The 13,780-nt window shown below is 41.1% G+C and overlaps 1 protein-coding gene and 1 long non-coding RNA gene across 2 annotated transcripts; one reads left to right on the top strand and one right to left on the bottom strand.

The window, feature by feature from the left end:
* Window positions 1-678: 678 nt before the first annotated feature.
* Window positions 679-2,194, bottom strand: LOC113013511 (P2Y purinoceptor 1-like). Its single transcript, XM_026154496.2, has one exon. The coding sequence runs from the start codon at window positions 2,074-2,076 to the stop codon at window positions 1,126-1,128; it is 951 nt and encodes a 316-aa protein (XP_026010281.2). The 5' UTR covers window positions 2,077-2,194; the 3' UTR covers window positions 679-1,125.
* Window positions 2,195-3,145: 951 nt separating this feature from the next.
* Window positions 3,146-7,985, top strand: LOC145423045 (uncharacterized). Its single transcript, XR_013904164.1, has 3 exons — window positions 3,146-6,638; window positions 6,834-6,986; window positions 7,142-7,985. It is a non-coding gene; the product is annotated as an uncharacterized LOC145423045 (long non-coding RNA).
* Window positions 7,986-13,780: the final 5,795 nt, after the last annotated feature.

Raw genomic sequence — 13,780 nt, 5'->3', positions numbered from 1 at the left:
ATGATAAATAAACACTTCTAAATAAAAAGAACCCTTATAAATTGATTCATTTATTTACTGATTATTCTTTCTGTGCCCCTATTTACCTCAGATAACAGATATCTCCTAAAATTTTGACTAAAAGCCATATTTTTGACTGAGAAAAACATAATCCCACCACTTTTACTTACCACTGGTGTTTGATGAGGTTCCTTTGCTGGAATGTAGCATTTTCTTTATTCCAAACATGATTCTGCTAATTTAAAGCAAATAACCTGCTAATTATAACACATTTGTGAATATCTTAACTTTAATAACAAACTATAAAGTAGTATTGCTTCTGATAAAACCTCAGAGGCTTTAAACCTTTATTAGGAGTGTATTTACTTCGCTGTCTGTGGTAAATGAACATCTGTGTAACATTTACTGGCATGGTGAGAGCGGAAAAACGGTGTTAGAATGATTTTATATGAGATATCCTGTGGCATTTACAGAGGATATCATAATTGTCTGCAGTGCAGTTAACTGTTTCACAAAAACTCTTGTGTATTCTTGCAATCTTGAATTGTATTCTTGAATTGATTTACCATCTTTAAAAATATTTGCAAAGCTGATTTTCCTCAAATATTTGGAACATTTATCTTCAGTTGCTGAAAATGTGTTGGGCTTTAAGGGAAGTACATTAAAACATAAATGAGATCTGGACAAAGCAGTTTATTTTACTTTTAAACGACAGACTTTAAAAAAACATCCACTATGCACTTACTATCAAAAATAAGGGAAATCTGAATAAAAAGCCTTTAATTATAGTTAGACAGCAGAACAACAATGAGGAGGCTTGAATTCAAATGCTTAAAGTATAGACATACAGTATATACAACATAATCAAAACTGACCTTTACTTTCAGCGTGTGTACATACATGTGACATGCTGTTAACATTAACCTTCTATCAGCAGTGAAGCATGCAGCATCATATCCTGTTTGTTCTTCAAACATTCAAGCATCACAAATGCAATAACTCGTCTTTCAAGTGTTTTTTAAGTATTATTTTTGCTTTTTAGTAAAAAGCAACATTTTTGTGTTTCTTACAAAAGTCTCAGATGAGTCTCAGATGAGGCGTACTCCTCATGTTCATCGGCACATTTCAAGTATCCGTGAGGTTAGAGGTGTACAGACTAGTGACAGCTTGGCGAGCTTGTTGGAGTAGCTGTCTGAGCTGAGAACAAACATCTTCACTTACATGCAGGTAAACTAGAGGATTGAGCGCACTGTTCAGACACACAAGGCCACGGCTTATCTGATGACAAATATAGACTCCATTAGACCATTTATGACATGTCCCCTTGATTACGCTTAGTCTTGACAAGAGGTTGAGATTTTTTAATATATGATAGGGGATGTAACAAACAGAGAACAGAAGAATCAAGATGAATAACAACTTTAAGCTTCTTTGTTTCAGTACTTCATCAATGTTATCATTGTGGCAGAGAACAGCAATCATATGTCCATAGCAGCTGAGGGTGATGAACAGGGGGATGCAAAATCCAGTGAGTGTCCGTCCCAAACTGTATTTCAGGTAATCTTTAACATACTCGTTAGAGGTGGTATCAAAACACTTCTTAGTATTGTTTATGGGTGATTTGGGGAAGAACGTGTCTGGAAGACTTTGAACACTCACCAACAGCCAGACCATGACTGAGATAGCCACAAAATGAGTCACAGTTATTCTCCCCATCATCCTCATTGGATGGACAATAGCCAAGTACCTGTACACACTGATACAGGTGAGGAATCCAATGCTGCCGTATAAATTCAGGTTGAAGAAGAATCTTGTTGTCTTGCAAAAGGCTTCTCCAAAGATCCACTGATCACCCTTGAAGTAGTACACCATCAGAAAAGGGAGTGTGAGCAAATACAAAATGTCTGCAAGTCCAAGGTTGAAAACGAAAACAGAGACATTCCCCAGTTTCTCCCATTTCTGCAGCACTGACCTCAATCCCAGTCCGTTAGCCACCATGCCAGTGATGAATACTAAAATGTAGACAGGTGGCAGGAATTTTCCTGTAAAGTCAAAGCTGATGCAAGACTTGTTCATCGTGTCCTTGATAGCAGTCGGTACAATTCCTCCTCCTCGATGAGTGAGAGCCTTCACTGCACAGATCAAAGCACACACACATTTATACACTTCCTGAGTTGCATCTGTGGGCTATGAGATAACTGACTCACCTCTTTCACTGAAAACAGGAAAATATAACCATGCAGAAGTGGCAGTTTTCACACGTTTATACACGCTGTTGTTTGCTCTCATCCTGACAAAGCCATATGAGAAGTGAAAAGTGAAATAAGTTCAGCTCTAGTTTTTAGCCTATGCTTCCACAGTCTGAATCTCTGGGTTTTCAACATTTATCTTATGCCTGTTCTACAGCGTGGTTCTGTCCTGCCTGTTTAGCAACAATGAGACTGCTATGCAACAGAAAATGACCACACAATTAGCTTGTAAAAGCAGTTTCAAAACTTAAATTAACAAACCAGAAAATCATTTGCGTGGATGTTACTCTAACACATTGTTGGGTCTGTCTAGCACAGGCCCACCGCTGGAACGAGACAATTTAAAAACACAGCAAAAGCATTGAACACCAAGTAGGCAAAGTTCTTCTTGTTACTCATGCATGAGGGAGACCTGCCTGGAGCCAAGTGTCGTTCCACCACTTGACCTCCGTCAGACTCTCAGCCAGGTTCCCCATAGCACTCCTTTTATTGTGGTTACATGAATATGCATAGGGTCATTAACATATAACATCTTACATAGGTATACATGTGAACAAAGAATACTCAATACTCACACATACTGTGTGTGTGTGTGTGTGTGTGTGTGGTCAGAGTGTGACCCCATAAAGACTTCCCTAAACCTGCTGGTCTGGAAGTCCAGCAGTTCATCTAAACAAAAGGCACTTAGCCTAAAACAGATATAGCTACGTTTATCCTACCATAAAACAATAAGAGAAGGTACGACCTCTCCCATGCTCCCAGAGTGCTCTCTAATGCACACAAAGTTTACAGACTATCAAGGATCAAACCTCTACCAATCTACAACTAATTATAAAACTCTAAGCATATATAAGTAGATATTTCTAAGCATAAATGACAATCAACAATACAAAACCTAACACACATACTGCCCATATTAATACTGTTGCAGCCTTACCCCAATGGTAGCAGGTTCCCCCAGCAGCACACTGCTCCCCCATCTCCTTTGGGACCTGTGCAGTAGCACCGTGGGCAGACACACATAGGCCACAAAAATCTCATACTAAAGCAAATGTTTTTCATTAGTACCCACTCGGATCGACCAATGGGACTAATGGGTTTTCCATTAGGTCATAGTACCTGGTACCAGGTACCAGAGAATCTGGTACCAGGGAAACTGTTTAAATTGCTTGGAATCTGGGTTACAAGTAATCTAAACAGATCCTAAGATGTAAGTCGTCAGACTGCATGCTACCAATTGACTGGTCACTAGAGTCATTCGATGAGTCATAAGAGCGACTGATTGTCGAAAATCAAAACTGACATTTTTGAAACTCGACAACACAAGAAATAGCTACTTGAAATAACACCGTGTTCCCCCAGGTGTGACGAAAAGCTACAGACTGAGCATCAGGTATATATTCACTTCAATGTCCGCCTTTTTTCTGTTAACACGTGTTGTCGTGGTTTTCGGTAGGGAAAGAGACGACACCTTGTAGAGCAAACAATTTCGACCTTTATTTGTCACTTCCGGTACCCAACACACTTTCAACATAAAACTGGATATACTTAAACAGATAACACCACATCCTCCTTTCTCAGAAAACAACAACTTATTGAAATATTTACTGCGTAAGGGAAACTGTACTTTCGTTACTTCTTAGAACCTATTGCAGAAACATAGTTACTCTATTTTTAACTCGAGAAGCTTTGCTTTATTTAATCTCACAAGTTCAATCTTTGTGGTTTTATGACAACTCTGCCAGCTCTAGTTCTGACAAGACCTGGGACTTCTGTCTTGGGAGTCAGAGTTGTAGACGTCGATAGGTTGGGAGCTGGCAGGGTATTTTCTCTGGGACTGACGGGGGTAGATGGGGTCTGTAACTTTGGTGTGGACTCTGGCAATGGCTGGAGGTGACGTCTATTTCTCCTGATGGCTCCTGAAGGAGTCTCAACCATATAAGAGCGGGGTTTGGAGTGAGAGGAAATGACAGTCCCTTCACGCCTAGTGTCTGTAATCCACACTGGTTGCCCCGGTGCGAGTGGAGGAAGTTCAGTCGCCCGATGTCTCCTGTTGTACGCATCACTGTCCCTCGCCCTTCTCTCTCTCGCTTTTGCCAACACTGTATTCTTATTGGGCAGGCTGGGATTGAGTAGGGAAGGAAGCTGGGGAACTGGCGTGCGCAGTCTCCGTCCCATCAGTAGTTGCGCCGGGCTATATCCGTTAGCCAGTGGTGTTGCTCTGTAAGCTAGGAGTGCAAGATATGGGTCTTTTGCCTTCTTTAGCAGGTTTTTCACAGTTTGGACATGACGCTCAGCCTCGCCATTGCTCTGTGCAAATCTAGGACTGCTTGTTACATGTCTGAACCCATAGGTTGCTGCGAAGTCTTTGAACTGTTGTCCTGAAAACTGAGGTCCGTTGTCAGTGTAGAAAAGCTCTGGAATTCCATGTCTGGAAAAGACAGATTTTAGGTGTACTATAACATCTTCCGATCTGGTGGGGGTAAGTTTGGCTATTTCCACGAATTTCGAGTAGTAGTCCACCAAAAGCACATAGTTGCTGTCATTGAGTGTAAAAAGGTCTGCACCAACTTTTTGCCATGGCCTCTCCGGGAGTTGGCTTGGCATTAAAGGTTGTACTGGGTTAGTACGCTCTTTGATGCAAATGGTGCAGTTTTTCACAAGTTCATTTATTTGCCCACTCAGACCAGGCCACCACACTGCCTCTCTGGCTCTCTCTCTGCATCTAGACATTCCCTGGTGCCCCTCATGTAGGGCACTTAGGACAGAGTGGCGCATAGCAGTGGGGATTACTAGTCTGGTGCCTTTCAGTAGCAGATTGTCATGTACAGTTAAGGTCTCTCTGTGTGGCCAATATGCTTTAATTGGGCCTATGAGATGGCTGTATTCTGGCCAGCTGCTCTGACAAAAAGTCATGACCTCTGAACATATGCTGTCGGTTTTTAACTGTTCTTTTACCTGTGTGATGTATGTCGAGGTAGCAGGCATGCATTTGACAATTTCATCCACATAAATATTTGTGTCTTCCAGAAATTCGGCTGTAGCTTTTGAATCAGGGTCTTGGTTAACGGGTGCACGTGACAGTGCATCTGCTGTGAGGAGTGCTTTACCAGGAGCGTGTGAGATGGTGTAGCTGTACCTCATAAGCCTTAGGCGGAATCGTTGGATCCTGGGTGGAAGCTCGGTTAGGGCTTGCTGGCCTAACAGGCTGATGAGTGGCTTGTGGTCAGTCTCTAAGGAGAAGTGTCTCCCGATGAGGAAATCTTTGAATCTTTCACACTCCCATGTTAATCCAAGCGCCTCCTTCTCCACCTGTGCATATCTCTGTTCGGGGGTAGGTTAGCGTTAGCATTGTAGCCGCCGTTAGCTCGCTGGTGGGGCGGTGGCGTGCGAGGCCGCGTAACTGTTGCACTAGCTCCCGCTTCTTCGTCCGACATCTTTCGTCTCGAGAAAACTCTTTACCACTTCCAAAGTCGCTTGCTGTCACTCCCGGATGATAAGGCACTTACATTTCATCCCACTCCTGACACCATGTCGTGGTTTTCGGTAGGGAAAGAGACGACACCTTGTAGAGCAAACAACTTCGACCTTTATTTGTCACTTCCGGTACCCAACACACTTTCAACATAAAACCGGATATACTTAAACAGATAACACCACAGTGTCACATATTAATTCGCATGACACACAGACGCATGCCATGGATTGGGACGAGTCGTGTCAATCCATGGCAAGTCGACCTGAGTAGGTACAATATAAAAAAGGGGCTTAGCAAAGCGGGTTCCACAGTGTACCCGAAGTATATTATGCCTGCCCCACATTTGAAGCCAGTATCAAGGGCACAGTGGGTGATCAATTTGAGCCCCACATTGCAGAGACCACCATTTTTCGGATGTTATCAGTCCATACAATGGGCATTATTAGCAGAAATCAGCCCTATAGATATGGCCCAGTAGGGGCCACCTGCTAGTTTGTTCAGAAGGTTGTTATCATCCATTCAGATGGAGGATCACTAACAGGAGGATGGGAAGAATCCACGCTCGCTGGAAACCAGTGGATACGGAAGTCTTTACAGGTAAGACCATTTGTACATAGTATGTTCTCTACATTTTACTGTGATTTACTGGGACATTTCCATGATAAATGGAATTAAAGGGAGATGTTTCCACTGTTGTCTAATGAAGTGTGTAAATCTTTAATAATATTTATTTGCTTGGTTATTTTAGGAGTGTTTTTCTGAACATGACGAAAAATGACAGAAGAAACTAATTTGAACTTCAGTCTCCTGTTACAGATGATCACTGTGACCTCAGAGGCCAACTGGTCTGCAAACTGGAACTGGAGTGAGGAAGAGGGGAGTCATCATCCAGCTTCAAAGAAAACATCCAGGTAAACTGATTCGGATCAGTGGATAAACTTGTCTCCACTTTCACAGGAGATACTTTTACAGAGAGACTATCTGAGCCATTTTAGTCTTAAATTATAGTACTTTTAAATACAGGAAAATTTTTAAAGGACACAAATTAACATCCAACTTTAACCATAATACAAACAAAGCATGTGCGTTTTCAAACTGTTCCTCAGATAGGCGGGATATCACCATTGGACTGCCCAACCAGCCAGCTTCAATAAAGGACAAGCAACAAAAGAATAGAGCAGCATTCAGCGACCACCAAACATGAGCATGTTGATGTAACATTCAGCTGATCCTTGTTCATCTGTGTACTTCTGCTTTTGGTAAGTTTAGTAACTTAACTACAGTAACTATAACGCAGTCACTCGAAACACATGCCATCCATTTCTAATTAACTGGTTACTTCCTATCAGTTATTTTAGAAACTATGTGGGTCACCTGACCTAACACTGTTTCTTCCTGTTCCCCTTACTGTTAGTGTCAAATGTCAAACAGCTGTAAAGGAAACTACACCAGTGTACTGGGATTTTTCACCAACGCGTGCCAGATGCTATTCCTGCCTGTCATGCCAACATCACCCGAGCAAGCTCCGCCTACCCCAGGACCTCGCCATGTCATGTATTGATCATGATGATTATTAAGATGACAGCAAGTGCGACAAAGACTGTAAAATCCATGACCAGAATGTTTAGATGCTTTCTAATTATTAATGACTTTATAAAATATTTAAGTGGTTCAGGCAGCTTTTGAATTACCATGAACACTTACCATATTGTATCTTTACAACATATTTTTCAATGAGACAGATTTGTAACAGAGGCCTTGCTCTCAGTAAGTTTGAAGTAATTTCCTGATTTATTTATAATCTCTGATCTTTCTGTATTCTGCTCAGTTTGCATGCTGCCTTTACCAGTTTTTCTCTTTTGTAACTGATGATAATTCAGTGAATATATTGAGCTGCTTCCCTTTGTCCCCTCCCACATCACTTTGTTAAGTTTTTCAGTGTCCAGTTATGTTTTTTTTACTCCTGTTTGAATTATGTGTGCATGTATGTTTGACCCTGTAGAGTATTTAATGGACTGCTTGTCTTCCTGTTTGTAACCACTGCCTGTTTTTGACTAAAGATTCAGAAATGGGACTTTAATACAGTCTCTGTGCATCCTCCATTTGTGTCCTCTTAATGTGAGAATGTGTCACATGTGTCACAGATGTTTTCATTTTAATTACGCTTTCCCACTGTAAGTTGCTGCTGCATTTATTCACAGCACATATAAGAAAGATTCAGATTAATACAGTGATAATAAAGTCAGAATTCTTCAGTTTGCACTGTGAATTATTATCTTTCATGGAGTAAATTTTAAAGTTCAGTACTTCAAAGCAGGAGCTATGAAGAATCGTACTGGCACAATATGAGATTTTCACTTAATTATAAAGTCTAAGTTTTCTAATTATGATAGAAAACTGGAAGAAAAATATCCGATTAATAATGCTGTCAAATTCATGTATAACCTTTTAGTGTTTTTTGCATATTAATTATACTCAAATATAATTATGATGGTGACCCTACCTGTACAGAAGCATACTAAACAACTCACAATCTAACAAACATTAATGGCCCACGATGTTATAAATAGTGAGCCTGATCCTTTGCTGTGAGAGTATAACGATCATTTCTTTTGTCAGTTTGGAAGAAATGATCTCATGAAGTTAATATTTTTTTAAATTTTGCTTTTTCCCTGTTTGTGTTTTCCTTTTCTTTTATAAGTGAAACTGTGATCACAGCTACTTCTGTTCACAGCATGTAATAATACTGACTGTCTGGGGCATTGTTATTTGTTGTGCTAGGGTTAGCAATTTAGACATATGTAATCCATATTACTCTTGCCAAATACAACAAACACCTAGGAATTTGGATTATAATTTGATTTTGATGTAATATTGATAATCATTATCAGTCCTTTCATTTTATAATCACACATCCACCCAGGGTCATAGTCATAGTGATAGGGCTGAGCTCTATCCTGGCATCCTTGAGTGAAAGGTAGTGTACACCCTGGCCAGGTGTTCAGTCTATCATAGTCATATTCAGCAATAGGAATGTGAACAAAAATCAAACTAGGATTCCTGCAAATGAAAAGTCTGTCTTTGACTGTATCATCCAACTGATTCATCAGACCTCCAGCAGGTAAACCTTATTCATGATATAACAAGGTAACAAGGTAAAAAATTAAACAGTAACTGTCATGTGTCGTGGGAGTGTCTGGTTGGGTGTGAGACGAGTTCCAGTTGCCTGTCCCCTGGGGTGGAGTTTTGTCTGGGCCATCATATGAAGGGTTCACTTAAACCACCGCTGCCTGCCACTCTCCACCAGTTCGTTCTCTCCAGATCCATCTCCTGCTGTGCTTATCAGCAGCGCTGGTCTCATTTCCACCCAGTTCTCTGGTCTACCTGCAGACTCAGGATTTCAGACTCACCATTCACCTCGCCCTGCCTCTCATGTCAATCGTGGCTATCTGTCCCCTCTGGACCCCCTGGAGCCTTGATCCATCTCACCCACATATTTCTCCTTGTGTTCCATGTGCCTGAACCTTTCTCAATCCCCTGGTTTCCCATGGCACCTGTTCATAGTTTCTGTTAATATCCAAGCTAGTTTAAGGTGATCACTCCTCTATATATATAAACCATGTAAATATCCATCCATCCATCCATCCATTTTCATCCGCTTTTCCCGGGGCCGGGTCGCGGGGGCAGCAGCCTAAGCAAAGAGGCCCAGACCTCCCTCTCCCCAGCCACCTCCTCCAGCTTATCCGGGGGAATACCAAGGCGTTCCCAGGCAAGCCAAGAGATATAATCTCTCCAGCGTGTCCTGGGTCTGCCCCGGGGCCTCCTCCCGGTGGGACATGCCTGGAACACCTCACCCAGGAGGCGCCCAGGGGGCATCCTTGTCAGATGCCCGAACCACCTCAGCTGGCTCCTTTCGATGTGGAGCAGCATTTACCATGTAAATAGTTTGTGCAATTCAGTCTACTTCCCTCATGTTTCCAGTTTGTGGCAGTAAGAGTCTAAATGCGAATTGCATTCTAAAACCCACTTCAGTGAATAATATGAATCTACAAAGAGTCAAAGAGACTATAAAATGTGAACTATAGACCCCTGAGTCATTATCATTAAACCTCTGGTTGCTTCATTTTTTCTATTTTAAATCAGATACTTTAAAGGTTTTAGTAAAGTTGCATTATCATGGTGAGGCAAAGTGCTTTATGTCCCTGTGTGTCATGAGCAGCTATAAAATGCCTTTTCTTAAAGGACAAATTGGGTTTGAATTTGAGTTACAGCAGGCTGTCGCCACTGCAACACAGCCCACAGACAGCAAATAACAGGAATCGGACTCACCGTCCACCCTTGTCTACAGCAACCACCTAGCATGACCTAAAAAACATTGTCTTTCCTCATAACTATCAAAAATATGAAATGATTAGCAAACAGTGAATCTGTTACAGCTGCAGAGAGCTATGGTGGTATCTTTGGAAGCTGTTTCCATAGCTAAGAGCCAGGCTGCTCTTTGTTAACTTTAGCTCTGCTTTCAATACAGCACTCCCAGACAGGCTAATAGTTAAACTGCTGGATATCCTACTTCCTTCTACCACCTGCTGCCTGGATCAGAGACTGTCAGACTGTGTCCAGAGAGTTGGAGTGGGGCCTCATCTTTCCTCAGCCCTCAGCCTTAGCTCCCCACAAGGTTGTGTACAGTTGAGTCCCCAACTGTACACTCTGTACACACATGACTGTGTTAGTTCCAACCCAGACAACGCAGTCATTAAGTTTGCAGATGATACCACCGTGGTGGGGCTTATCTCTGGGGGAGACGGGACGGCGTACAGAACTGAAGTTCAGAGGCTGTCACATTGCTGTGTATACAACAACCTGGACCTCAATGCCACCAAGACAAAAGAACTGGTAGTTGACTTTAGAAGGAGGAAGTCTGGGCTGCAGCCTGTCAGCATCAACAGGGAGTGCGTGGAAAGGGTCTCCAGTTTCAAGTTTCTGGGTGCGCACATAGACACAGACCTCTAATGGAGCTCAAACACCTCTGCGGTTTTGAAGAAGGCCCAACAGAATTTCCACTTTCTGAGAATCCTCAGAAAAATGGACCTGAAGAAGGAGCTGCTGATTATCTTCTACTGCTGCTCCCTTGAAAGTGTACTGACATACTGCATCTGTGTATGGTTCTCCACCTGCACCACGGCACACAAAAAGGCACTTCAGAAGGTCATTAATATGGCCCATAAAATCATTGGGCATCCTCTTCCGTCCCTGAAGGACCTGTACAGTACTCTCTGTCTCAAGAGGGCACGCAGTATCCTACGGGACTGCACACACCCAGGACACCAGGTGTTTAAGCTGCTGCCGTCTGGCAGGAGATTCAGGCTGCTGAGGTCCTGGACAAACAGACTCAAGGATAGCTTTACAACAGGGCAATAGCCCTAATCAATGCAAACAGCGGACCTGATTGGCCACCTCCCTGGACTTGTTTGGGGGGGTAACAACAATGACAATAATAATACTTATATTTACAAAAAGAACAAGGTGCAATAAAAATTAATGTGCAATAATAACACTGTGCAATATAGATACATTTATTCTTCATTTTATTACTAAGTTAAGTTACTGTGTCGTGTCGTGTTGTATGTAGTGCCGACGTGGGACAGTTTTCCAATTTGATTGTATTATTGTACTATGTGTGACTGTGCAATGACAATAAAGAGTTATCTGATCTTATCTTAAATATATATATGATATGACGTAACCACGGAGACAGGGTCAGTCATGTTAGCTAGCAGTGACTGTTTACAACAGTGAATGGGATGATTGTGTGCACAGCCTTCACACACCGCACAAGGTAAAGACATTACTCGTTCAATTTTGTTTTTCCTTTCTTTCTGTTATTTACTTTCTGTTGGCTGTCACCTCAGGTTCACCATTACAGCCTACAAATGTACACCGTCTAAATATTAACACATTTGAAAGATAAAGTTGTTTACAAACATTCATGTCTCAAAAATAAGCACAGCTGTTCATGTTTGTCAGTGTAGTTTTATTTGTAAGAAAATTATTAACTTCATATTGTGTACCCAATCAAAGAACATTTGATAAGTCTGTTATATTCCTGTGCCCTATGTGAACTGGAATACATATATATCCTGACAATTATAGTTGAGCAAAATTCAGTTAAATCTTGAAACAGTAGATACGGGTAGAAATGGGATCAGAATAATCTTTGCATAGTCAAAAGTGGATACCTCCTGTTTGCATTCCATCATATTAAAAAAGAAACTACAGCACACTCCATGTGATTTTGCATCCACTTCCAAATTGTAGTCAAGCAGCCCAGTCTCAGAAATAGGTAACAGAAATGTCTCTAATGTAGACCTGTACAGTTTAGTGTAAGCATTAAAAGATCATAAAGGAAACTAACATTTATGTCAAACGAATTTAAATAAAAAATGAACAGGCACTTCATAGATGTTAAAAGAAAGGAACTGAAAACAACACTTTTAAAACAGTATTGTGGGGTGTAGGTGGTCATCGAAATAGAAAACAGAACTGAAAAATTTCCAAAAACAAACATTAGCATGCACTAACAGTTATCTTGGGGGTGGGTCTCCCATGACAAGATAAAAACAATTTTCTGGGATACATAAATTTCATAATGTATGTGTCATGGTACTGGGTCGTGTGACCCAGTGTTTGAGTTTTATGTATTTTTTGTAGTCATTTTCAATCTAGTTAAATTCTAGGTTGCTGTTCAGACCTTATTTCTTAGTTATTTCTGTCATCTCCGCCTGTACTCAGTCTCCCTGGTTCCTGCGTCTACGTTTCATGTCTATGTGGTTACGTTAAGTTCATGTCATGTTTTATCTCCATGTCTATGTCTCCGTGTTTCCTGTTTTATTTTCTAAGAGTCTGGTGTTCTTTGTTCATTGTAGTTAGTGTTACTCTCCCCTGTATTGTCATTGTGTTTCATTCGAGTCAGCTGTGTCCTCATGTGTCTCCACTTCCCCCGATCACCTCATGTGTGTATTTAAGTCCTCAGTCTTCCTTTGTTCGTTGTTGCGTCGTCTGTGTCCCTCCCCTCTAGTCAAGTTAAGTGTTTTTCAGGATTCTGTGCAGTTCATGTTTGCCATTTGGTTTATGTTGTTTTTCATACAGCCGCACGATGAGGCTCCGTGCAGGTCATGTTCATGTCTGTTTCGTCACGCCATTTGGTTCACAGTTTCCATGCATCTGCACAGCAAACCTGTAAAGCATCTCATTGATATGTGAGGAATGGGATATGATAACAGATGTCTGGTCTTACATCAATAAACTATAAATACCAGGAGATAGTTATATTTTATTATATTTGTATTATAGTTTATAGCTGATAGATATTGAATTTACTAAATAGCTGGATGAGCATGAAAAATATGTCCAGAATTTAGAGTTGGATGTCGAGAAAATAGCTTCTAACCAGTTCCTCCGTTACTGGATGGCTTCTCAGTAAAGGAGTCCAGTAAACTTTACGGTTCTGCTTTTATTCACCAGGAACTATAAGGGAAGCCTTTCAGTGCCTCCAGCCTCCTCTGAAAGACTTCTGTTCCACAGTTTTCCAGTTTGATCATTTTGATGTTCTCATCCTGTGGATAACAACATACATGGATGGAGGTTTATTGTTAACTTTTGTAAGGTGTATTTATTTAACATATCCAGCTCCAACCCCACTGTGATCCTGAACTGGATAAGCACTTAAGAAAATGTGTGAATAAATGGACATACATCAGCTTACTATATTTATCCAAACAGACTGGACCAATAATGCTTCACTGAATTAGAGATTTTAATAATCTCGTCAATGTAAAAATGTCTCATGCTGATATACCTGCAAACCTGACAAAACTGTTTTTCAGACTACATGTACAGTGGGGCAAAAAAAAGTATTTAGTCAGCCACCGATTGTGCAAGTTCCCCCACTTAAAATGATGACAGAGGTCAGTAATTTGCACCAGAGGTACACTTCAACTGTGAGAGACAGAATGTGAAAAAAAAAATCCATGAATTCACATGGTAGGATTTGTAA

This window comes from Astatotilapia calliptera, chromosome 20 (genome assembly GCF_964374335.1).
Source record: "Astatotilapia calliptera chromosome 20, fAstCal68.1, whole genome shotgun sequence".
Taxonomy (NCBI): Eukaryota; Metazoa; Chordata; class Actinopteri; order Cichliformes; family Cichlidae; genus Astatotilapia; species Astatotilapia calliptera.
Note: the sequence above shows the minus strand (reverse complement) of the source record. Positions and strands in the feature narration are given on the sequence as shown.

What these genes read in the sequence shown, in the direction of transcription:
- LOC113013511 (XM_026154496.2), bottom strand. Translation starts at nt 2,076, where the DNA reads ATGAACAAGTCTTGCATCAGCTTTGACTTTACAGGAAAATTCCTGCCA.